Source organism: Lycorma delicatula, chromosome 9 (assembly GCF_047948215.1).
Source record: "Lycorma delicatula isolate Av1 chromosome 9, ASM4794821v1, whole genome shotgun sequence".
NCBI lineage: Eukaryota > Metazoa > Arthropoda > Insecta > Hemiptera > Fulgoridae > Lycorma > Lycorma delicatula.
Window position 1 is genome coordinate 62,201,814 of NC_134463.1, and position 24,358 is coordinate 62,226,171.

Genomic DNA, 24,358 nt, shown 5'->3' on the forward strand with positions numbered 1-24,358 from the left:
AGCTCATTCAGAGACCAAGACCAGTATGAATGGTGTTGTTGTTTCCTTCTGTAATGTGTGGCGTGTTAGTAAATATTTTGTGTTTATTAATGAATTCATATGTTTTTTTATACTTTTGTGTTGTGAATCTTTTTTGGTAATAGCAGAATTTAATCATTTTATGACATTGCATATTTATGAATAATCTTTTTTTATTTGATTTATTACAATTTTTTTGATTGGGTGGGTGGATGGTGGGCAGATAGTGGTGGGTAGATGAGTAGTGGGCGGCGAGTGGATGGATGGTGGGCGGTTAATGAGCGATGAGTAGGCAGATAGTAGGTGGATTTTGGGTGGAAGGTAGTTGGAAGCCCTGAACAAATTTAATGGAAAAAATTTAGATGATATTTATTGTATGCATTGTTTATTATGAGAATAAAACACTCCATAGTTCACCACATGAAATAGTTAATAATTTACACAATATCATGATAAAACACTAAAAAATTAGAAGATGACAAACATTTAATACGCATTCAAAAATGTGAAGGAAGAACCGCTACAGCTGCAGATTGTGAGATTTCAAAATCACAAGTTCAGAAACTCCGAAAAGAAAAGCAGGATCTTCTTAAATTTAAATGTAGTCGTGCTCATTCAGCACACCAAAAAATTACAACTTCAAAACAAGTTAGTGGATAAAACAGTTTTCAACTAGGCATTGTAAGAACAGTTAACTAGTTTCATGTAAAACTGCCTACATTAAATAAATTACGTAAAGAACTTCAAAAGAGTTTAATTTAAAGGTTCTAGAACTACACTAGCAACTATCCTGAAAGAGTTAGGGTTTAAGTCGTGTAAAACTGGTAAGAATAGGAAACCTTTGATTGAGAAAGAATACATCCAGTGGAAGAGGGTAGAATATATTTAATGAAAATGACCGATTGCAAAAAAGAAAATTTTTTGTTATTCTTTGTTATTTATCTGGACAAATCATATATTTTAACGTCTCATTTAACTACAAAATTGTATTCGAATAACAGTAGTGCAGGAGTAAATGTGCCAATTAATAAAGACTGGATCAGCTAATCATAATCCATGCTGGAGGAGAAATGGGGTTATTATGAGTACAATGTTCAAAAAACTGTGACTATCATGACAATGTCAACTACAACAATTTCATGAAGTGGGTATCTGAAAAATTAATTTGGAGTTTTCCCCCCCCCAATCAGTGGTGGTTGATAATACGCTACACCATAATTCACTTCTACAGAATCCTCCAAATTCAAATGATAGGAAAAGTGGCATGATTAATTGGTTAGAAAAGAACAATATTCTGTGTAATAAAGCAATGTTAAAACCAAAATTGTATGACATGAATAAATCACATAGAAATTTAAAGATCATTATTTTGAACTATTAAAGATAAATAAGGGCATCAGGTTCTGCAACATCCACCTTATCATCCTGACTTAAATCCAGTCAAGATGGTATGGTCGTCTCTGAAAAGATATGTTGGTAGTAATACAACATTTTTAATGACAGATATTAAATAATTAGCTGAGGAAAAAATGAATTAGGATAATTGAAAACCATACTCCAGACATGTAAAAAAGCTGAAACTGAGTATAAGAAGATGGAACCGCTAATCAACGAAATGACGGATAAATTTATCATACATCTAGACAGTGGTAGTGAAAGTGACTGTTCCAATGAACACAGAGAAGATGGTGAACTTGTACAGGAACTGGACATATAAAGCAAATTTTAAGTAAGTCTTAGTACAATCAACAATGAAAACAGTCGTACAAAAAAAAATTCTAAATTGTAAATATTGTACAAAAAAGAATTGAACAGTAGTAATTGTCCATCTAATTTAGTGTAATTACTGATGCAATATTCAAGCACTAGTTAAAACGTTTTTAGTTTAAAAATACACCTAAATTAATTATTTGGTTTTGAAATCTTTGTTTATTGAATTATTAATACTAATTACATAAAAATAAATTATAACTAGAAAAACATGAAAATTATAATAAATTAAAAGTACATAAATAAAAGTACAATGATAATTATTGTTGTCCTATTATATGGGTGTTTATTTTTTTTCAGATTCGGTAGTTTTGCAGTCTCTACCTTCTCCAGCACAAACTATTATTTTCATTACACACACTGTATTTAGCCACGTGGATGCCCGTTACGTATGTCCATGAACAGCCTATCTAACAGCTCAATTTTAAATTCTCAAAATTTGTATTAACTTTTCAGATAGCTTCAAGTTGTAATATTATACCGATGATCACAAATTATTCAATGCATTTTAGGTGTTAATAAAAATAACAATCAATGTACTTGCTTACATGCATGTTTTATTATTGTACACAGCATTCCAAAAAGTTTTGTTTACAACTTCAAACAAGATTCAAATGAGCACCTTTTGTGGTGCCATAAAATATCTAGATGGTATTCAATTTCACGCCACACATTACAAAGAATATCTGGAGCTATTCTGTTAATTATAACTTTGATTCTTCTTTTTAATAGATTGATGTTGACAGCCTTTGTTGTCTTTCACAAACCCCCAAAGAAAGAAATCAAGAGGCATAACATCAGAGAATCAATGTGGCGAGGAAATTCGTTCATCATGGCCAATCCAACGTTGAAGAAATTGTTTATGTTTGAATTCCCTAACATGTAAACCTACTGTGATGGTGCACCATCTTGTTGAGAGTAAACGTTGGGTTACCAAAATTCAATTTTTGGGACTGCATGCCCTGTAATATACCAAGATAATTAGCGTTAGTTGGGTCGACCAAGTAGAACAGTCTGATCATTTCATAAGCAGTCAATGCACATGAAACTTTAAATATCAAGGTATCATGTTGTGTTTTTCGAACAGTATGAGTGTTCTCGCTATCCCAAATTTGACAATTATGACGGTTAACGTGATTGTAAACAGGGTAGGTAGCTTTGTCAGAGAAAATTACTTTTTCTAAAATGTATCACCTTTGTTCACTTTATCAAGGATGTCCAGGGCAAAATTGTAACGGCATGGTTTATCATCATCTTCAATTACATGACACAACTGAATTTTGTGTGCATGAAATTTTAGGCGATTATGTATAACCTTCACAATTGTCAATTGTGGTATTCCCAGTTCTAAACTCGCATGACAAATCGATTTACCCAGGCTTCACTGAAAAATTTCTCTTACTCAATTCACAACTTCCTCAGAAACAGGAGGTCTACCAGCACCTTTTTCGTATACTACACTTCCTGTATCCTTGAAATACTGATACCAACATTTAATATAGTCTTTATTAGGAGGATCACAGCCATACTCTAAACAAAAACAAATACAAACAAGTAATAACAGATTCACTTTCATGAAACTATAGTACGCTTATTTCTTTCTCCTGAACGATAGCCATTGCTCAACTGAAGATCCCACCTATCATTACAGCTGGTGTGTTTATTCAAGGTCATCAGTAACTCTAGTGCCTACACTAATATTTAAAGAAAATCAAAGCGCACTACATTGCTTTGTTCATTTTTTATTAACTCCTAAAATGCGCTGAACAATGTATGTTCATTCTGTATTTTAGATTTTAGACAGATGTATAATTAGAACTATAAAGCTGTGTTTATATATTCTAATGTTAACAAGGGATGGTTTATGATATTCCATTCCTCTCAGTTATTTTTTCAGTAAGCTATGAGTTCAGTTCCTTGGTGGGCAAATTGATGAAGTATAGAGTATCACTCTGTATAAGCAGAGAAGTCTTACTTTAGATCATATATATATATATATATATATATATGCACAGGTGTGTGTGTGTGTGTGTGTGTGTGTGTGTGTGTGTGTGTATATGTGTGTATGTGTGTGTGTGTGTGTGCATGTTCACAAATACACATATAAATGCACAAAAGTATATACATTTAATGAGTAAAGTAAGATATGTTCATATTATAATAATTTTCATAATTTTTCTTCTTTAAATTAATCCTTACACTTAAAAAAAAAATTGAAAATAGATTACATCAAGTTTATTATTTAAAATAAGTGAGATAAACCAAATTTATCAGTCAACATAATATATTGTTTAACAACTTTTTACTATTAAAAGTGTCAATAATTTTTAAGTATCCCTATTAATGATACAAAACAATCTCTTGATAAAGAAATAATCATTAAAAACAAACTTCTATGATGTTTATAGCGTCAACATCGGTTTTTTTATTATTAGTATTATTGTTTTAAATACAGAACAGTTACAGATTAGATTAAAATGACATGTAACAGATAAAAAATTAATAATAATAGTCTAATAATAAGGTATATATACATGTACTTATCTCTAAAGAAAATTAAATTATTATATTACAAAAAATAATGAACTAAATTCCTATTTCTTTAAATTATTCGCTTTCTTCCTTTCTCTTCCTCACTATACTCTCTCTCACTCTCTTTCTAGCACTCTCTCTCTCTCTCTCTCTCTCTCACTCTCTTTCTAGCACTCTCTCTCTCTCTCTCTCTCTCTCTCTCACTCACTCACTCACTCACTCTATCTCTCTCCCTCTCATTAATAAAAGAATTGTATTATATCAACTACTTGTTAGTGGAAGAAGGGAACATCTTCAGATCTCAATGAGAATGTGTGCATATGTGATACATGTGTATTTGTATATTCATATGATTTGAAAGTGTATACAAGTTACCTATTAGATTATATTTGATAACAATAAATACAAATAAAAATATTTTTCATACTTCTAAACATGTTTTCGATATATGAAACGTGAAAGATAGAATGATTTGTAGCTGTCAGAAAAGTTAAAAATTAAAAATATTAAATAATTTAGAGTGAAATCTTATTAATCACATATCTAATCTAGTAATTTTTTTCATAACTAGAATAGGTTCATACAATTGTAAAAAGTTTATGAAAAAACCTATGCAAAAATTAGCTAACTATAAGAAACATTACTTATTAAAAAAATTTGTTCTGAAACATAATTGAATGGTAAAATGTTATTTAAAAAAAAATAGTGCTTTAATTTTCAAAAAAAACGTAAAATTATAAAATTCCTCATTAAAAAACCAAATCTAATTTTATGAGATAAAGAAAAATATGTTAAAAAAATTCTCCGGCTATTGATTATGTTTATCAGTTGATATTCATACACAAAGTCATAACAGAATGATCAAAATAAAGCAAAATATCCATAGATTTAAAAAAATCATATGCAGAAAGTTAAAAAGACTTCTCTTATATTTTTTTTTTACAAATCTGCTGAACAAATCCATATACTACTCACTAGAATTTTTTTATTCTCTATTGTTCTAAAAATGGTCAATAGTTTTCTTTTAACAAAGCCTGGGCTTGTACGTAGGTGGATCTTTAATATTTCCAAGAAAATCAATTTGTTGTTGCATATATTTGGTTTGATCAATACTATCAGTATTCAATCATTGAATAAATCATGTGCTGTTCCTATCCTGGGTGTGGATAACCCATTTTCCCAAGGAATTTTGGGCAAGAAATATACTCAAGGAGAAACAGGAAGGGTTTTGAATAAAATATTTTGATTGCTTATCAAGAATCTGCGATTTATTAAATACCTACATTCACCAAAAGATTTATTTTTTAGAATCTTTAGAAGTAGTAAACACTCTTACAGAACTAAACAAACTATAAATTCCTATCTAAACCAGGTTTATGTAATATAATTTCAGGAACCGTATAAAGAATATTAATGTTTTTGGTTCAACAATTTTGTTTTAGAAATAGAAATTTAAGCGTATTTTATATAAAAATTTCTTTACCAGTAAAGCATGATTTGATTTAAATGGATATATAAACAGTCAAAATAGTCCAACTTTTTTTTCTGAGATTTAGTTGTCTTTCATACTCAACCTGCTCCATTTGAAGAGAAACATCACTTACTCTGCATGGATTCATTAGATAATTATTTATTATTGGTGGTACTATTTTCTGAGAGATAAGAACATTTATGGATTCACAGCATTACTAATTCTTCATGTAAAAAAAGCCGGATGTAACAAGTTAAGAGGAAAAAACCACACAATCAATTAAAGATTAAACATTTTAAAGCAATTTTTTGGTGAGGCAGGGGTGAAAATATCTTATGGAAGCATCTATTCAGGTTTAGGCTGTTAAAAAGTGAATGATTCTTATATAAAAATGTAAATTTCATTTCATCATACTTAATCTACAACGGAATTTGACTTTATACTTGTAAATAAATGTGTTTATTTTCTATTTATTATTCAAATGTTACTTGAGAACAGCTGAACTAATTGAAACAATTTTTTTTTTTATTAATGAAGAGATTTTGGAGATAGTTCAATCTACGTATAACTCAGAGAGGACATAGGGAAATGTGCATACTGCTAGTAGGTGACAGATTCAGCTATATGTCAACCATTTCCGCCATACCCAGCCTATGGTCCTTAATAACACAGCATTCATTAAAAAATCTGATGTGGACAACACATGACTTCCTTGTATGCCTATTAAATTACATTTTCAATTTTTTTTAAATGAAAAGTACATAAAATTTTATTTCATTAAAAACTTCTGATATTTTTTAATTTTTTTTTTATTATTATTATTGCATTATTCATCATAAAAATTTGTTTACAACGAGAGGTTAATGATTATTAATAAATCAATATATATAAAACAAAATATTTAAATTAAAAAAAGTTAAAAAAAGGAGATTAAGTCTGATTCGAACTGATGTGCCTTCCCCTAAGATCCAAATATTTCATTAATTAAACTTTTATTTGGCTATAACTCTGGAACCAATGAAAACAAATACCACTTATGATATAACATTGAAAAGCTCTCAATGAGAGCTTATTACTGGAATTAAGAAAAAGTCCAAAATACAAATTCTTTTGATTTTGGGCTTTTTGGACACTTTTGGTTCAGTCGATTGGAATCAAAAGGGGAGGTACACAACTAGATGTTACAACAGTCCTAAATCCAAAATTTCAACATTCTACAGCTAATCAATTTTGAGTCATGCAAGATATGAGTCATACATATGTACAGACGTCATGCCAAAACTAGTCAAAATGGAATCAAGGATGGTCAAAATGGATATTTCCATTAAAATCTCGAATTTTTCACGAACACACCTTTACTTTCTTTTCACACTTCCTTTACTTTGTACAAGGAAATAAAAAGAAAAAGGTTGTCTTTGAACAGTCATACCTTACAAACCACTGGATGAAAACTATTTAGTTTTATTATACTTTAAGGTTTTTCTGCATTATTATTAAAAGTTTTAATTTATTTGTAGAAAACCTGCATAAATTACAGGAAATTACACTTTTGAAGTATCCAGTTTTTCATTTGTTTTTCCAACAGTGCAATTTTGAATTTCATAATATTGTTAAGAGATCATATTAGAAAAAATCAGTATTAATATTAAAAATCAGTTTATTTAAGAACAGAATTTTACTGCCATTGAAACATTTTAAATAAATTTTCATATGCCTTGTTTTAATGGGAAGGCTATATATTTTTTTTAATATTTCTGTTAAATGTATGAATTTTTTTAACTGTACCAATTCACTAAACAATCATATTGTGGTATATACATAATCTAATAATTTCAATAAACAATGGCATATAAAAAATAGTTGTGAAGAAAATAAAAATAAAAACTGTTGGCTATCTAAATTATCAGTTAGAAAACAGTATAATTGTTTCAAGTAAGTTTGGAACATCATATAGACTTGTACACTTGTCTGTATAGCTGATTTGCTATAGAGACCTGAAAAATGATCTTGAGAGAATATAAAAAAAAAAACAAATTAAAAAAGAAAAGAACAAAGATTCATAAATGTACAAAGCTTCTGAGTTCACGATAAAACATAATTTCGACTCTATCAGTTTCTTATATTCAATCACATCAAGTGTGTGATCATTTGATAATTAATAATGTGTTATTAATTTTGTTACTTATGGAAATATAAACCCTAATTAAAAACAAATCTAAAACCTGTTGACTATAAAATAATAGTTTAAAATGAGAATCATTAATTTTTTAATGTTAAGTAAAGCATACTTTCAATATTTTATTGCTTCATAAAAATAAAAGAAGAGAATAAAATTTTAAAAAATAATGAAAAGAACATAAAATAACAGATTATATTAAATGTAACCTACAGTCTACTTCGCTTACTTTTTTAATCTTTAAATCCCCCCTTCTGTGTAAGAATTAAACTTAAAACTATATAATTACTATTTGCTTAACCTTCAATTCAAATTTTGTTTCACTCAAAAGGATCTTTTATGTAAATTTTTATATAAATCTAATCTTTAGATTCATTTCAAGTTTTTTGTAGATATTTATTTTAACATTTTATTATTTATATGTTCAATTTATTTAAGGTAAAAATTAATTAAATTTACAATGTTATACTGTATAACTAATTACATATTTCAATATGAATAAATTCAATGATGAAGTATAATTCTACAATAATGTATATTATTATTTTATAAAAAAAAAAAAAATCAGCATTAACTTATTATATCGCCATCACCAAATAAATTCAACTTAATGAATAATTTTTCAGCATTTGCTCCATTCCACTACACTATTTTATTTAAAAAATTGTAGCTAAAAAGTGGAATGAAAATTATTAAATCTGTTCCTGGTGAAATTACAAATAGCAGTTGAAGTTACTGGAAGATGTGCAGGTTTCCTTGATAAACATTACTTTTTGCATAACCTCAGGAGTATAACACTGGTTGGCCTAACTCCAGAAGACGAGGTGACCACAAGTCCTTAGAAATGATTAGATCTCTGAAAATCTTTTGCAGTAACTTCATGGATTGCGGCTGTATGCGTGTTTGCACCATTTTGTTGAATCCAAGTATTATTAATTTTGTCCTCAGTTAGCTTCCCCCATGAACTGGTGATTATTTTTACAATAACAAGCTGAATTTACTGTTTCTTTCAGGAATATTAGGCCAAATATTCTTCTTCTGAATACTGTAATCCACATCCCATTTTTCTGGTTATGTAGAATTTCATGTATGGCATGTGGATTGTTGGCAGCATAAAAATGTGAGTTACGTATGCAAATACTCTGATAGATGGAACCACACCTCATAAATACAGAAAACATAGACCAAAATATTTCGTCAGAATTGTCCTAGAAACTGTTGAAACCATTCGGTGTATCGAATTCACTTTCCACAGTCTGTGGCCAATAACTTTTGAACCAGTTCAACTTTTACGGGATAAGGCTGAGCTTGTTATGAACTGCCTTGTCTGCAATTGCAACACTAATGTTTTTCTGTTGTGCCAAATTTCACCTGGACATGTCGAAAGTTCATCTCATAGCAGCTTGATGTCTTGCAGTCTTTCCTCATCGAGTACTGATAGTCTATTCCTTTGCTCAAAGTACCTTTACCGATCCTGTCTTTTCCTAAATTTCTCAATTAGTACTCTTACAACATAATGACTAGGAATCAATACATCTGGAAATCTAACAGAAAACTGGTCTTTCACTCTCAATATATTCAACAAGAAATATTTGCTGTTCTAAAGTTAACACCATTCTGAATGCAGACGAAAAGACACAGTCTCAATCGTTCAAAAGCAACGAACACACAATGAACAATAAAGAACCAGACATATCTTCTCGTTTCAAGGTCACCAGTCACCGGTGGCTCTTGCGGAACCAAACTGCACACAACAAAGGATTACTAACCTTTGCAGAAATCATTATTCACAGCAGACTGAATACAATCCCTCATGTTTATAAAGGTGTATAGTTACTTTTTTAATGCAATGTAGAATTTGACATAAAAAATAATGAAAATTTAAGAAATATTTAATTAATTTTATTCTACTATTACTAAAATTCAACTACACTATGTATTTATGTATATTTTTTCCTTATTTATTTTCTGATTATTTCAGAATGAGTTACTGTAAATAAAAGTTCAGTAGAATACGTTGACCTTTGTAACTAATTTAGAAAACTGACGTCACGCAAATCATAATCGACGAGAAGAAAGGGTGAATGACACACTCATTTTTAAAGATTTAATTTTGTTTCATGAATTCTATTTGTAGGAAGTAGACTCCGATACAATGGCAATTTATTTTTAAGACATCGTTCGACTCATTAGGGTAATTATTTAAACTTGTAATCTAATGTCAATTAACTCGATTAATACAAAACAAAATTAACGTAATGAGAATTTAATGTGAATCTAAATATATATATATTTTAATCTAAATCACTAGAAATTTTTTTATAAAAATATATTTAATAATTATGATTTTTTCCAAATAATTTATCCAAAACGACGGTTGTGTTGCTTAATTTATTATAGCATAAATGAATTCAATTAGGTTTACTGATAGAAAACGGGTTCAGAAGTTCCCAAGTTTGAATCTTGATCAGGCATTAATATGCTACAAAATTCCATACTCCCACGTACAATCTTCGGGCTTATATGATCAAATTATCATAAAAAAATGTAACAGTATTATGAAATTCTGGGTACGCATAATAATATGCGTATGTACTGTAGATATTGTTCAGTTTGTATTTGTAATACGCAGATTTTTAGAACACATTTTGCGTAGGCTTCCGTAATTAAAATTTACGATTCTCGTAAAGAAATACACTTTTGAAATGGCATAGCAAGTAAAAAATGTAATTTTGATATAATTACCGGCGAGAAAAGAGACTTACGCCAATTTGCATAATCTAAGTAAAAAAATCTGATGTGGACATCACATGATTTCCTTGTACGCCTGTTAAATTACATATACACATTTTTTGCTGCGCTTCATTTAAACTTATTTCATTTGAAAGTGAGATACGATCCTCCAATTCTCTAATAAAGTGGACAGTTACACAATTTAATTGTTATGGACACCACATTGCGTCACATTTTTTTGTGGTGTCCGTGTCAGCATTTTATATTAGTTTATGTATTAATTTTGTTTCATGTTGCTCAATTATTTATGTGGTGTAAGTGAGAACGTGTCGGATCCGTAACCATGGACAACATCGGTTCGAATCCGACTTCGTATACATATATTTTTTTAACTTTATTGATTTATTAATAATTATTAACCTCTGTATAAATTTCTGAATTAAATTGAAAAGTACATAAGATTTTATTTCAGTAATAACTTTATTTTTCTCTTTTTTATCGTTATTATTTATTGTAATTTTTTTTACAATCAGAGTTTAATTATTAGTAAATCAATATGTTTAAATTAAAAAAAAGTATTTGTATATGAAGTCGGATTCGAACCGATGTGCTTTTCCCTTTGTAAGATCAAAATACTTCATAATTAAATTTTGTTTGGCTATAACTCTGGAACCAAAGAAAATAAGTACCCCTTAGGATACATCGTTGAAAAGCTCTCAATCCTCATTGAGAGAATTATTCCTTATTACTGCAGTTAAGAAAAATTCCAAAATTCAAAATCTTTTGGGATTTTTTGGACACTTTTAGTCCAGTCGATTGCAATCAAAGCGGCGGGGGGGTGCACAAACAGATGTTACAACAGCCCTAAGTCCAAAATTTCATCATCTTACGGGTAACCTTTTTTGAGTTATGCAAGATACGTACAAACAGACGTCACGCCGAAACTAGTCAAAATGGATTCAGTAATGTCAAAATGGATATTCCATTTGAAATCTGAAAACCGAAATTTTTCGCGATCACAATATTTCCTTTACTTCGTATAAGGAAGTAAAAATATCTTCAAAATCCATAAATATCAACATAAAGATATCAAAAGCCGAATGAAAAGTTTAAAATAAATAGTATGTAACAAATTAATAATAAGGAAGATTATAAATTACGAGGCAACTAACAAAAAAATCAGATTTTTTAAGATATCAACACATTCTATTATTTTAATTTTAAATATTTTAGTTTTTTTTTTGTCTTCAATCATTTGACTGGTTTGATGCAGCTCTCCAAGACTCCCTATCCAGTGCTAGTCGTTTCATTTCAGTGTACCCTCTACATCATACATCCCTAACAATTTGTTTTACATATTCCAAACGTGGCCTGCTTACACAATTTTTCCCTTCTACCTGTCCTTCCAATATTAAAGCGACTATTCCAGGATGCCTTAGTATGTGGCCTATAAGTCTGTCTCTTCTTTTAACTATATTTTTCCAAATGCTTCTTTCTTCATCTATTTGCCGCAATACCTCTTCATTTGTCACTTTATCCACCCATCTGATTTTTAACATTTTCCTATAGCACCACATTTCAAAAGCTTCTAATCTTTTCTTCTCAGATACTCCGATTGTCCAAGTTTCACTTCCATATAAAGCGACACTCCAAACATACACTTTCAAAAATCTTTTCCTGACATTTAAATTAATTTTTGATGTAAACAAATTATATTTCTTACTGAAGGCTCGTTTAGCTTGTGCTATTCAGCATTTTATATCGCTCCTGCTTCGTCCGTCTTTAGTAATTCTACCTCCCAAATAACAAAATTCTTCTACCTCCATAATCTTTTCTCCTCCTATTTTAACATTCAGTGGTCCATCTTTGTTATTTCTACTACATTTCATTACTTTTGTTTTGTTCTTGTTTATTTTCATGCGATAGTTCTTGCGTAGGACTTCATCTATGCCGTTCATTGTTTCTTCTAAATCCATTTTACTCTCGGCTAGAATTACTATATCATCAGCAAATCGTAGCATCTTTATCTTTTCACCTTGTACTGTTACTCCGAATCTAAATTGTTCTTTAACATCATTAACTGCTAGTTCCATGTAAAGATTAAAAAGTAACGGAGATAGGGAACATCCTTGTCGGACTCCCTTTCTTATTACGGCTTCTTTCTTATGTTCTTCAGTTGTTACTGTTGCTGTTTGATTCCTGTACATGTTAGCAATTGTTCTTCTATCTCTGTATTTGAACCCTAATTTGTTTAAAATGCTGAACATTTTATTCCAGTTTACGTTATCGAATGCCTTTTCTAGGTCTATAAACGCCAAGAATGTTGGTTTGTTTTTCTTTAATATTCCTTCTACTATTAAAAAAAATATATTTTAGTAAACTAAAATATTCAGATTTAATACTAGATCGTGGATACCGGTGTTCTTTGGTGGTTGGGTCTCAATTAACAACACGTCTCAGGAGTAGTCGACCTGAGTTTGTTCAGGACTACAAATTTACTGGTACAGTTACATTAGACTGATAAGTCGCTAATGACTTTAATTGTCGATGCGACTGCAAATGAAAGTATTAAAAAATAGATAAACTACAATTATCCTTTTTTTAAATGAAAAATTTTATCTTCTAAAAAGATTTAATTACTAGTGATGTATAATTTATAAATATTCTTGCATGCACTTAAAAGCGTTTTGATAAATACTTATCTGTACACTTCTTCAATTTGTTTAATCTATAAAAACTAGCAGTCAATGGAGAATTATCACCGTTATAGTACTTATCAATGGTCTATGATATTAAATACATGAAATATAATGTTGCGTAATGTTTTTTCGTAACAGTAATTCTATTACCAGTGGCGGCTCGTAGCTAAAATTAGTGGGGGGGTATGATGCTTCAGAAACTTTTTTCTGGGCCTTTTCAAGGCCATGGTTAAAGTTTTCTGTAGAATAAAAGAACCGAAAAAAATGAATCAAATTAAGTAGCTGGAAGAATAATAATAATCTAATTCTACACTTTATCACATTCAAGAATATGGTACACGATTTTTAAGCACAACACACTTGGAGTAAAAAAAAAAAACTACCTTCCACCAGCACGTCAAGGTCGGCACTTTCTTTTTCCTGTTTAGCCTCCGGTAATTACCTTTCATGTAATACTTCAGAGGATGAATGAAGATGATATGTATGAGTGTAAATGAAGTGTAGTCTTGTACAGTCTCAGTTCGACCACTCCTGAGATGTGTGGTTAATTGAAACCCAACCATCAAAGAACACTGGTATCCACAATCTAGTATTCAAATCCGAGTAAAAACCACTAACTTTACTAGGACTTGAACGCTGGAACTCTCGACTTCCAAATCAGCTGATTTGGGAAGACGCATTCACCACTAGACCAACCCGGTAGGTTGCCAGGATCGGCACTACGGGATCGACAGTGCTCTCTCTCCCTCACAGCCTCGTGTGCAACTTCCTATGTGCGCATGCGCACAACAGCCAAACACCACGCCGCTGGAACTAAGAAGCGCACAGTTTCTTACAAAGATTTTTGTATCTTTTCATAAACTGGGGGATGGCTGCTGACATTAAGTTTAAGGATTATACATTGTACAAGTATGAAGAAAAAAGGACTCATATTAAATGTTATCGATAATACCAAGTGGAATAAGGAGTGCTGCAGTTCCACAGTGCCTATACCCGAGCCACCACTGTCTATTACAAATGTTGGTTAACAGCATTATGTGTAAGGTACAACAAGATTAATGGAGAATTGATTGTGAATAGGACAAACCGAGCGATTGCATTGTTGTTACTATCGGTAGTGTTCTACTGCGTCGCCACGATGTTCAGATGTTGGACGAGTCCATTTCAGTAGGGGAGTAAGCTTGACTTTTGAAACTTCATGGATGAGTGATTGATGGGTTGCGTTTTATATGGGACACCCTGTATATATATATATATATATATATATATATATATATATATTAACAACAATGCAATCATAACGTTCAGTGTATTGCTAGAGACAAGATGGTGTTTTCGCTAGATGAACGTGTTTTCATTGTTGAGTCGTACTTCAGTACGAAATCAGAGGTTGTAGTGCAAGATTTGTTTCGCCATAAGAACCCAGATAAACCAGCTCCTACCAAATATCAGTATTAAGGTTATTTGCAAAATTTAGAGAGACTGGTTCTGTTAATAACAAGGAACACAAAAGATCTGCGTCAGTGTTGAATGCAGATACAGTCACTGAAATCAAAGACCGATTACTCGCCTCGCCAAATAAATCGATTAGACGTTTGTCTGCTGAAATTAATTTGTCTAAATCAACTGTTCATCAGCGATAAGGTCATAATTACAATTACGACCTTATCGCATTCAAACGGTTCATCAACTTCTTGAGCCCGACAAAGAAAAACGGCTACAATATTGTCAATGGATCCGTCGATTTCTGCGTGAGGGAATTAATGTTATGGATTCGTTATTTTTCACAGATGAAGCACGGTTTCATTTGGATGGCTACGTAAACAGCCAAAACAGTAGAATTTTGAGCGCTGAAAATCCCCACGTTTATCACGAAAAACAATTACATCCGCAGAAGTTGGGCGTGTGGTGCGCGATATCGCAGAAGAAAATAATCGGTCCTATTTTTTTCGAGTACACAATTAATGCAGAACGATATCAGGATATTTTATTTATGTTCATTGCACTCTTGGAAGAGGAAGACAGACACTGCTGGCTACAACACGACGGTGCGACATCGCACTACCCAGGTTCAACTTCTGATTTCGTTGAGGAATTCTTTGGTAATCGTGTTATCAGTCGAGGTTTGTGGCCACCAAGATCTCCAGATTTGACTGCGACGGATTTTTTTCTATGGGGGTTACCTCAAAGAAAAAGCCTACAGCAACAAACCACGAACACTTGAACAATTGAAAGTCAATATTGAACAAGCTGTATTAAATATCCAGCCACAAACTCTGAAAAAAGTTGCAAGATACGCTGTAAAAAGAATTGAAGCTTGTATTCAAGAAAATGGCGGCCACTTCCAACATTTACTCTCTAAATGTAAGATAATGGATGGTAATAATACAAATTACATTTACACATGCCTTTTTATTATTTCAATACCTATCAATATAAGGTTGGGTTGCGTTTTATATGGGACACTCTGTATATATATATATATATAGCTAATAGATAGAAAATATGAATATATTGGAATGTAGAAAGTGTTAATAAGGGTAAACTTAAGTGTTCTTGTTAGTAAAGTACAACCTATTTTAAGCATTTTCGTTATCACTCGGTTTGTCCTATTCACAAGCAATTCTCCATTAATCTTGTTGTACCTTACACATATTGCTGTTAACCAACATTTGTAATAGACAGTGGTGGCTCGGGTATAGGCACTGTGGAACTGCAGCACTCCTTATTCCACTTGGTATTATCGATAACATTTAATATGAGTCCTTTTTTCTTCATACTTGTACAATGTATAATCCTTAAACTTAATGTCAGTAGCCATCCCCCAGTTTATGAAAAGATACAAAAATCTTTGTATGAAACTGTGCGCTTCTTAGTTCCAGCGGCGTGGTGTTTGGCTGTTGTGCGCATGCGCACATAGGAAGTTGCACACGAGGCTGTGAGGGAGAGAGAGCACTGTCGATCCCGTAGTGCCGACCCTGGCAACCCACCGGGTTGGTCTAGTGGTGAATGCGTCTTCCCAATTCAGCTGATTCGGAAAGACTTTAAATAAATTGAATACGTCAATTGTAAAATCATATGTATGGAGTAAAATGTAGTAATATTTGTCATAATCATTAATCTTGATACAAAAATACTTAAAAGATAAGTCTTTCTTTATAAACGGAGTTTATACCGAAAATAATCGAGATTCTACCGTTATACAGAGCGTCCCACGAAGAAACCAGTATACTTCACGAGTGTATTCCTCATCAAAATAATGAAAAAAATTCAATAAACGTAGGTTGGAAATGCTTCGTTAGCGAGTTATGGCTAGCGATAATAGCTTACGGAACCAATTAGCGAGTCCGAAATTTACTTCGGCGCCCGTAAATGGGGTTCCTTCACCTCTTAAAAAAAAAGCAGTTTTTGTTTATCTGGGTTTTTTTATTAAGAAGAAATGGTTTTCAACACGGAAAAAGGATTTTTATTGAGAATATTACTTAATAATTAAATCTTTTTTTTTTTTTGCCAAGAAGATTTTCATTTGCATTTGCCGGGTAATAATGAGCAAATAAATCTTCAACACCGTTTGATAGAGAGACTGGTTCTGTCTGCAATCAGAGACATACCAGGAAAGGTTCAGTACTTAATGACGAAACACTGGAAGATGTTTGGGTAAGCTTTTTAAATTAACCTAACAAATCATTACGAAGGCGTGCAACAAAAAGCAATATGTATAGTGCCTTTAAAGTTGCCCGATTACTTAACGTAAAGCCATACCGAAATTTCACCCGGTTGATAATGCTGCTAGGTTCCACTACTGCCAATGATTTTATCAGTTTGTTCGGGAGAGCATTTAAGTGTTTGATAATGTCTTTTTTACTGATGAGGGTTGGTTTCATTTGGGTGGTTACGTTAATTGTCGGAATGATCGCTTCTGGAACTCCAACAATCCTCACATCATCCATCCGTTTACGACCTATATATCCACAAACAATTGGTGTGTAGTGTACATTTTCCAGGCGAAGAATAATTGGCTCCATATTCTTTGAAAACTCTTTTAATTCAGACTTCTACCATGAAAATTTAAGGCAATTTATTGAAAATTTAGAATTAAATGAGAAAGATTTGTTGTTTCGACAAGATGCAGACACTTGTCACATGTACAACAATAACAATGGACCTTTTAAGATCAACAATGGACCTTTTGAGAAATTTCTTTGATGAAAGAATAACATCGACGGCTTACAGCCAGCTAGGTCACCTGATCATTCTTCTGCAAACTTTTATCTTTGGGGATATCTAAAAGATTGTCTATTCAAAAATAATCCATACACCATTGAAGAACTGAAAGCCAACATAACTAAGAACCACGAGAAATTGGAAAGGTATACTTGGAAAGATTGCACGGAATATAAAAAAGAGGTGACACTTTTAACATTTGAAATAAAAAGATGTTGATCTTATATAGTTTTGCACAAATAATTTTAATATTTATAACTAATCGCATTAAATGTATCACATTATTTTTCTTTAAATTGGGGGTAGCATTTTAAAACAAAGACTCTGTATATATAAAAATTAAAAATAAAAGTACAAAATAAAAAACTTGAGTAAAAATTATTTTACTCAATACTAAAATAATTTTATTTTACTTTTATGTAATCTCAAGCAATATTAGATTAGATTAGATTAATACAACAGTCATTTGTATGTTTTTTATTCTTGTTATAAAATTTCGGCTAATATAAGAATACTAATTTTATGGAGTTTCTTAAGTTCTTTTTATTTTTCAATTAATTTTTTCTTCACATATTTACTTACTTATTCTAATCTGCACATGTGCGTACTTTTTCCGATATGAATGATTAAATAATCAAAAATGAATGATTGTTTAATAATCAAAACGGTCATCTCGGAAAAAAGCTTAAGTAGATTTTTTATAAACGGTTTTTGAGTGTAATGTAGTCTACTTTATTATTAATATAACTGTACAGCATATCTGTTTATAGTGTAAATAAGATCAACACATCAAAACTTTAAAAAAATTGTTACGTAATAATTATCAAAAAATAACAATTGTTCTGTTCTGTTTATATCTAAAACACATAAATAATGACTATTCTACTAGCTACGAATAGAATAGTTTTTGTTTTTAACAAATATTATACAATATGATTTTTAAAATTGTGATGTATCAATTCTTTTTATAATGATTATATAACTAGTCGTAAAAATATTTAGAAAATATTTGGCAAATAAATCATTAACACGTTTTGTTTAGGTAATATTACTTCCAATATTTAACATTTTAATAGTGAAAAGATGTTTAATAAATTATACATATAACTGGACATACATTCGAATATATATTTTTACTTTTCCGTCTAGGTAACGGCTTAGCAGAATTATAATTCTAGAAGGGAAAAAAGTATTGTAATCGATCCAACTTGGGCACACACGGTTTTCACCGAATCTTGACGTTTTGACACCTAAGGAACCCAAAAAACCGGATTGAAATTTTCCGGATGTAAATTACGTAAATGTTAGTATGTACGCGAGTTCAATGATGGCCTATAAATCACCTTATATCTCCAGAACTACTGGACCTATTTTGGCCAAACAAGGTCAGATTACTTCTGTATATGGGGCATTGATGCTATTAAATTTTCAACTTAAAAGGTCAAGGGATGAGGCTATAGAGCAAGGTAATCCTCAGTATCTCAAGATTTCGGTTAATTAAAGCAACATTTTTTTCAGGCACATTTGTTAACAATTAAAAAAGAACAATATTTGCAAAAAACATTTTTGTAAATTGGCATCCCCATCACAAAAATGATGTTGTAGTCGCCTGTTATGTTGTAACGTCACAGGTGAGCAATAGAATTAAATAAATGAATAATATTTAAAGTGTAAAAAAGTATCTAGGTTTGGCCGAGTCTCGAACTCAACCGCCGGTTGACTCGGTACCTGGCGCATTAAACCTCACGGCTACACCAGCCTGCCGGCTTTATGAATGAAATTGGTTCTATTTAAGTTGTGAAATTACATTAGTTTAGTTAGTGCCAACCGTCACCGCTAGTACCGACACCCGTGCGAATTAAATATGTATGCGCGCGTGCCTAATCATTGAATTAAATAAACGAGAAAAAAATTATATTTAAATAAAATGATAAATATTTTTAATTAAGTTGTGTGTGTAAGCCGTGCATCAGAAACAACCCACAGTTGTAGGACTTTCCTACAAATATAGGACTTGTAAATCCTATAACATTGTTGTCAACTTTTTTCTTAATATCTTTAATTTCGATTAACTCACATCGATATTTACTTAGTGTACAATGTTATATATTAATTTACACCGGTGAGACTTGAATTTTCATTAAATTTTGTAAAAAGTAATAAATTTCTTATGAATTTAATACTTGAGAAGATATCAAGTAGCAAAAACTCGGCAAAAATCAGATACAAACAACGAAATAATACCTACATGATTAAAACAACAGTTAATAACAGAATGAGGAATGAAAATGAATACTAAGAGAACAAAAATAACAATTATTGTAAACAATAAGCCAGTAAATATCTGCACAAAAGAAGAAATAATTTAACAAGTAAAATAGTGAAGAAACTTAGGTAACATGTTAATAAAAGATTATAAAACTGAGAACAAAATGAAAATAAGAATAAGGAGCCATTTAAAGAAAAAAAACACTTATATAATCTAGAATTAAATCAGCTTCTCGTAAAGTGTTAATTTTAAGTGTTATTCTGTGTGGTTGTTTCACATTGAAATCGGAGGAATTGTAAACGTAGGTATAAAGAAGATTAAATAGATATATATAGTGAAAAACGAAGAAGTAATAATGAAAGTTAACGAAAGAAAAAACTATTCAAAATAGGTAAACTGATTAGCTGGGACTTATAATAAGAGGAAAGAAATTTATAAAACAGGGTTAGAATGAATAATAGAATAAAAATTATAGACTAACTCAAAGGAAATGAGAACCATCAGGATCTCAAAAGTTTAGCTGGGAATAAAGGAGAATGAAGATATGTCTACGTTGTAAGAGATCTGTACCAGGGCAAAAATCATATGAAAAAAAAATCAGATGTGGACAACTCATGACTTCCTTGTACGCCAATTAAACTTCATTTACACATTTTTTTTAAATGAAAAGTACATAAAATTTTATTTCATTAAAAACGTCTGATAGTTTTTAATTTTTCTTTTATTGTTATTGAATTATTATTTATCGCAAAAATTTTTCAGAGGTTAATAATTAATTATTAATATATCAGTATATTTAAATTTAAAAAAAGGGAGATGAGGTTTGCTTCAAACCGATGTACCTTGAAGGATCTAAATAAATATTTCATTAATTAAAAGTTTATTTGTGTATTACTCTGGAACCAATGAAAATAAGTACCACTTATGATATATCGTTGAAAAGCTCTCAATGAGGGCTTGTTACTATAGTTAAGAAAAAGTTTAAAATCCAAATTTGTTTGGATTTTGAACTTTTTTGGACACTTCTGGTTCAGTCGATTGCAATCAAAAGGGGAGGTACACAACTAGATGTTACTACAGTCCTAAATCCAAAATTTCAACATCCTACCGCTAATCGTTTTTTAGTTATGCGAGATACATACGTACGTACAAACGTCACGCCGAAACTAGTCAAAATGGATTCAGGTATGATCAAAATGGATATTTCCATTGAAAGCTGAAAACCGAAATTTTTCGCGATTATAATATTTGTTTTACTTCGTACAAGGAAGTAAAAAGTTATTTTTTTAATATGTGGTGAATTATAACTTAAATTTTTAATCTTTTTCTTCATTACAATAACTATATTTCTTTGGCATGTAAATGGGAAAAACGTTTTAAACTACATCTAGAAAATGTAAGTTTGTATATGTTTTACTTATTAATAATATAAGGGTTATTAAGTCCATGTAAGAAAAAACTCAATCATAGTATTGGGCTCAATGAAATTACCACACAATTTTTTTTTTGTTTTGCTGTATTTTCAAGCATTTATCACAATATATATTTTTACATACAAGGTTGTATTATCGTTGCAATAATTTTAAGTGTAATTTTTTAAACCTGGATATAATGAAAATAGACATAAATAATCTCACGAATTAGAAATAAAATCGAGCTCAAGGAATTGAGCTGAAAAATGAGATAAAAAAATGTATATTAAATAGAAAGAGTAATTTCATACAGTAAAATTATTATATTATTTTGTGTTTATAATTAAATAAAAAAAGACATAGATTATGATTTATTATGTTTACAATAAAATAAAACGAATTTATTTTATAACAATCGCAATATGTTTTATAACATATAGTTTTATTGTCAAAAAAATCGCCCGGTTAAAATTTTTTAGAGCAAACCCAGTGGCTCAGTCGAATTGTAATAACCAATAATTAATAACATAAACTAAAAATCCCATTTAATTTTTCAATGGAATTGAATCAATAAATAAATAAACACTAATATTATTTAGTTCATATAAAAATAAATTCAAATATATATATTTTGTCAAATAAAAATCCATAAAAACTTACGAGGTAATAAAAGAAAACGGTATCCATAAAAATATGATTACAGGTAACCAATGAAGTCTAGAAGTAACAGGTGCCATGATTATTTGACGAGAGTTCACTGTATACTGAACGTATAAATCGGAGAAAAATGTAGTATCGATAAAAAGTAAACACCAGCGATTTCGTCATGACTGATTGAATCTATATATATATATATTTAGAATGAGTGAAAAGGGGAAAGAAAGAGAGAGAATTCATTATTTAAACTGATAAATTTACTTGATCAATAATGCATTAATCTGATTGGTTTTTCCATTAACTTCACTCAAGTAGAGTACTTAATTTACTTGCGTGTATAAATTTACGTAATTCATACAATTCAAAGATTAAAGAGTGGATTAAAAAAATACATATGTATTGTTGTAAACTGATTTTCAGTTGAAGAAAATGACTCATAAATTTAAAAAAAAATCGTATTTTTATAATTGAACATTTTGCTAAACATAACAGGTGCGTGAATTACGAGGTACCGCATTCGTTTATGATTGCTTTTTATAAATTAAAATGTACTAATTTCTCATTTTAATTCGATGTGAAATTGTAATAATATATTGATTATTTATTTATTTCAGGCTAAAATACCACGGTAAAAGAAAAATCTGAGAACAAAGTTGTTTTACTTTCGTTATTTATTCTTATTAATTTGTTATTTATTCTTATATAGTGAAACAATAATAACACTGATATACATAATTTTTGTTTCCTAACATGCGATACATGATTTTAATCTGGTTTTTGATGCTGAAAACAAATATGAACTCAGAATCTTTCTATCACCCATCATTTTCGAAAAATTTTTTTATTTTTATTAAAAGATTTTTTTCATTTTTTAACGTATAGTTAGTATTTTAGGCTCTATGTTGTATTTTGTTAGCTCATTTTTTATTGTTTAACTTTTTTAACGTAATTTGTAAGTTATAAATAAACAATACTAAACAAAGAATTAAATCATATCATAGTCACATATTATGGCATATCTAATATTAAAGAGTGAGCCCTCATGGACAAGATTAATCATGTCTGTGCAAGTCAAAACGTGTAGCTGAAAACACAGCTGTGTTGTTTGTACTAAGCACTGAATTTAGGAATGAATTAATTTTATTCAGTCTTATTGCTGTCTTAAGTTTGTTAAAAGTGGAGTGTCATAATGCCTTGAAATTATGTAAATGATGTGGATGCCTTTTGTTATGTGGTGGTATCAAATAGAACAAAAAAAGGTGTAAACTTTAATTACACCTTAATTAAAGGTGTAAACCTTTAATTAAAAAAGTATATCATTTGTACTTTCAGTGTAAAATTCGTGATCAGGATAAGATATGGGGTCCTCATACAGTATGCACCAATTGTTCTGTATATTTAAAAAGATGGCTGAAAGGTACACGGAAGGCTTTGCCATTTGCTGTACCTATGGTTTGACGTGAACCAAAGGATCATGTAACCGATTGTTACTTTTGTTTAACAAGTGTGTCTTGAATTTCTAAAATATCTAACGGTACTGTAAAATATCATTCATTACAATCTGCAATCAGGCCTGTACCTCACAGTGAAATTATTTCAGTTCTATGTTTCGAAAGCAGCGATGAAGAATCAGGCAGTACTAAAGAAGACCACAATGATTTTGATTTTGAATTATCTTTCAATAAGCCACATCTTATATCACAAAGTGAATTAAATGATTCGGTTGGAGATATAAATTTATTAAAAAATCAAGCTGAATTGCTAGGATCAATACTGCAAGGTTGGAATTTACTTTAACAAAAATTTCGGGCTTTCGAAGCCGACAAAAAGAATTTTCTCAGTACTTCATTGATGAAAGCAATTTGGTTTATTAAAAAAATATTGATGAGCTTATGTTGCACCTGGACAAGTTCATAAACCTGAGGAATGGGGCCTTTTCATAGATTCGTCCAAGTATAGTTTAAAAGTGGTTCTACTACACAACGGTAACAAATATCCTTCGATACCAATCGCTTATGGTATTAATTTGAGAGACATACGATGTGATGAAAGACGTTCTTGAAAAAATAAATTACAAAAAAACATAGTTGGAACGTATGTGGTGATTTGAAAGTTGTACCTATTTTGTTAGGCATGCGGTTAGACTATACTAAGTACGTGTTTTTTCTTTGCGAATGGGACAGAGCTAGGGATAAACATTATGTTACCAAAGAGTGGAAGAAACGAGACAACTTAACTCCAAATGGGAAAAATATTATTCATGAACCCAAAAAAACATTTTTACCCCATACCAAGCTAGGAATAATGAAAAATTTTGTAAAAGCAATGAAGAAGGATAGTCCCGGATTTTTGTACATCAGGCAGAAATTTCCGAATGTACGTGAAGGAAAAATTAAA

General features: G+C 30.4%; 1 protein-coding gene across 1 annotated transcript in view; it reads right to left on the reverse strand.

Annotated features, from left to right (window-relative positions):
* LOC142330205 (DNA damage-regulated autophagy modulator protein 1-like) overlaps positions 1-22,088 on the reverse strand; it is a 59,135-nt gene extending 37,047 nt beyond the window's left edge. Inside the window, exon 1 of the mRNA XM_075375335.1 lies at positions 21,965-22,088. Coding sequence (XP_075231450.1) covers positions 21,965-22,041 — 77 coding nt within the window. The 5' untranslated portion in view covers positions 22,042-22,088. The remainder of the gene's footprint in view (positions 1-21,964) is intronic.
* Between the last annotated feature and the right edge of the window lie 2,270 nt (positions 22,089-24,358).